Here is a 1,695-nt window from a genome sequence, read left to right on the forward strand (position 1 = left end):
AGCCACCTTCTTGTTCCGATCTGGCCATTAAGGGGTGGACAACCACTCGTAGTAGAACCAATCAGTTGTTCAAGGGGCGGTCTGAATATTTAACGGATGACTTTGGGGTTGGCCCTTATTTAGACGTGGTGACATTCTGGCACTAAAATGAGATGTTGGCAACAATAGTATATAGTTTATGGGGGGAAGCTGACGAAAGAAGGTGGGCGAGAGCTCAGAAATCGCGGCCTCTAGCTGGCTATGCTTCATATCCTGTATCAGATGACGACATCTGACGAAGAAATGGCGACACTTTGAGAGAGTGAGAGAGAGAGAGAGAGAGAGAGAGAGAGTATAAAGAAGGATGGCCAGCAACACTCACACCCACATATACCCCCGGCCCACACACTCGCTCTCTTGCTCACGCTTCTACACAGAGATATGGCAGCGCTGAAAGCTAGCGATAAGGAGGTGCATGGCCTTGCACTAGTGGCGATGTTGGCAGTAGCTCTGCTCCTGCTGCCCTCCTCCCCAGCTCTCGTGCAGGCCCAAGGTATACTCTTACTCTTACTCGTAGGCAGCGATTTGTCTTTTATGTAACTATGCAAGTCAATTTTAGCATAGTTGGATCACTTACATAACTATGGTTCTTGTGATCACATCCTTACTTATTTGCTATCACGTAATTGTCTGCATGGCCTATTTGGCCTCTAGTAAAGTGCTCACAAAATTTATTCATGCTCATCCATTAATTTTTGTGTGATTTGCCGCTTGTATTAACTTTTTTGTGATTTGCCCCTTGTATTCAGAGGAGTGCCACCCTAACTCCCCTCAACTCCCCGTTTGTGTGAATGCCACCTGCGATGCCACATGTGAGGCAACCCTCGAGCTTCATGGTGATTGCCACACCACCACTTTTTGTTGCTGCCATGATGTTCATGCATGAGAGCTCCTATGGTGCCTACCTTGTGGCCTTCAAATAAGTCTCGATGGCATTGGTTTCTAAAGTCTCGTTCAAAAATAATGTAAATAAGCTGGCACTAAGAAAATTCATGTAACAAAAATGAATGCCAAGCTCTTTTGGCTCCTTCTATAAATTTTTATATTTCGTTCATTTGATGAAGCTTACCAAGAGTACTTTTTGCAAAGGAAGGGGATATTGGGATGTTCGTGCCTAGGATGTTTTCCAATCTTTGATTTTTGCTTGTGTTCTACATCAATCTCACTTGCCAATGTTACTTGGTCGATTGCCACATTTAATTATCTAAAAATATGTAGCGGCCTTAACTTCTTTTGTTGACCATGCTGTTTATGGCCATGCAAAACCCAGAGGGATTAACAGTATTTAGGAGCGATCCAAGATGGTTAGCTTCGCACATTCAACTTTTTGATAGCCCACCTGTAACTTGGGCTTCTTGCTCTTTTTTGACAGTCACAATGTTCTAAAAGACAAGTGCCAATGTCAATTTGTTGGATGGAACTCCCTCTAATGGAAATGTGTTGGGAATAACACACAAAACAAATATCTACTTTGTTTATACCGAGGTGAAGAGGCAAGAAGGCCTGTTGTGCTGAGTTAAGGGGGGGGGGGGGGGGGGGGGGGGGAGGGAGGGGTTTGTTGAGTTTTAATATGAAATTGTATTATCCGTTTTTAAAAAGAGGCTCCTATTGGCTTGCTTAAAATAAAATACATTAATTGAAAGATGCCTTCAAGGT

At 43.6% G+C, this 1,695-nt stretch overlaps 1 protein-coding gene across 1 annotated transcript; it reads left to right on the top strand.

Annotated features, from left to right (window-relative positions):
• Positions 1 to 354: 354 nt before the first annotated feature.
• Positions 355 to 1,093, top strand: LOC147430683 (uncharacterized). Its single transcript, XM_086494441.1, has 2 exons — positions 355 to 532; positions 789 to 1,093. Exons 1-2 carry the CDS (start codon positions 421 to 423, stop codon positions 923 to 925), a joined length of 249 nt encoding a protein of 82 aa, XP_086350567.1. The 5' UTR covers positions 355 to 420; the 3' UTR covers positions 926 to 1,093.
• The last annotated feature ends 602 nt before the right edge of the window (positions 1,094 to 1,695 follow it).

This window comes from Adiantum capillus-veneris, chromosome 21, assembly GCF_014529385.1.
Source record: "Adiantum capillus-veneris isolate H3 chromosome 21, ASM1452938v2, whole genome shotgun sequence".
Lineage (NCBI taxonomy): Eukaryota > Viridiplantae > Streptophyta > Polypodiopsida > Polypodiales > Pteridaceae > Adiantum > Adiantum capillus-veneris.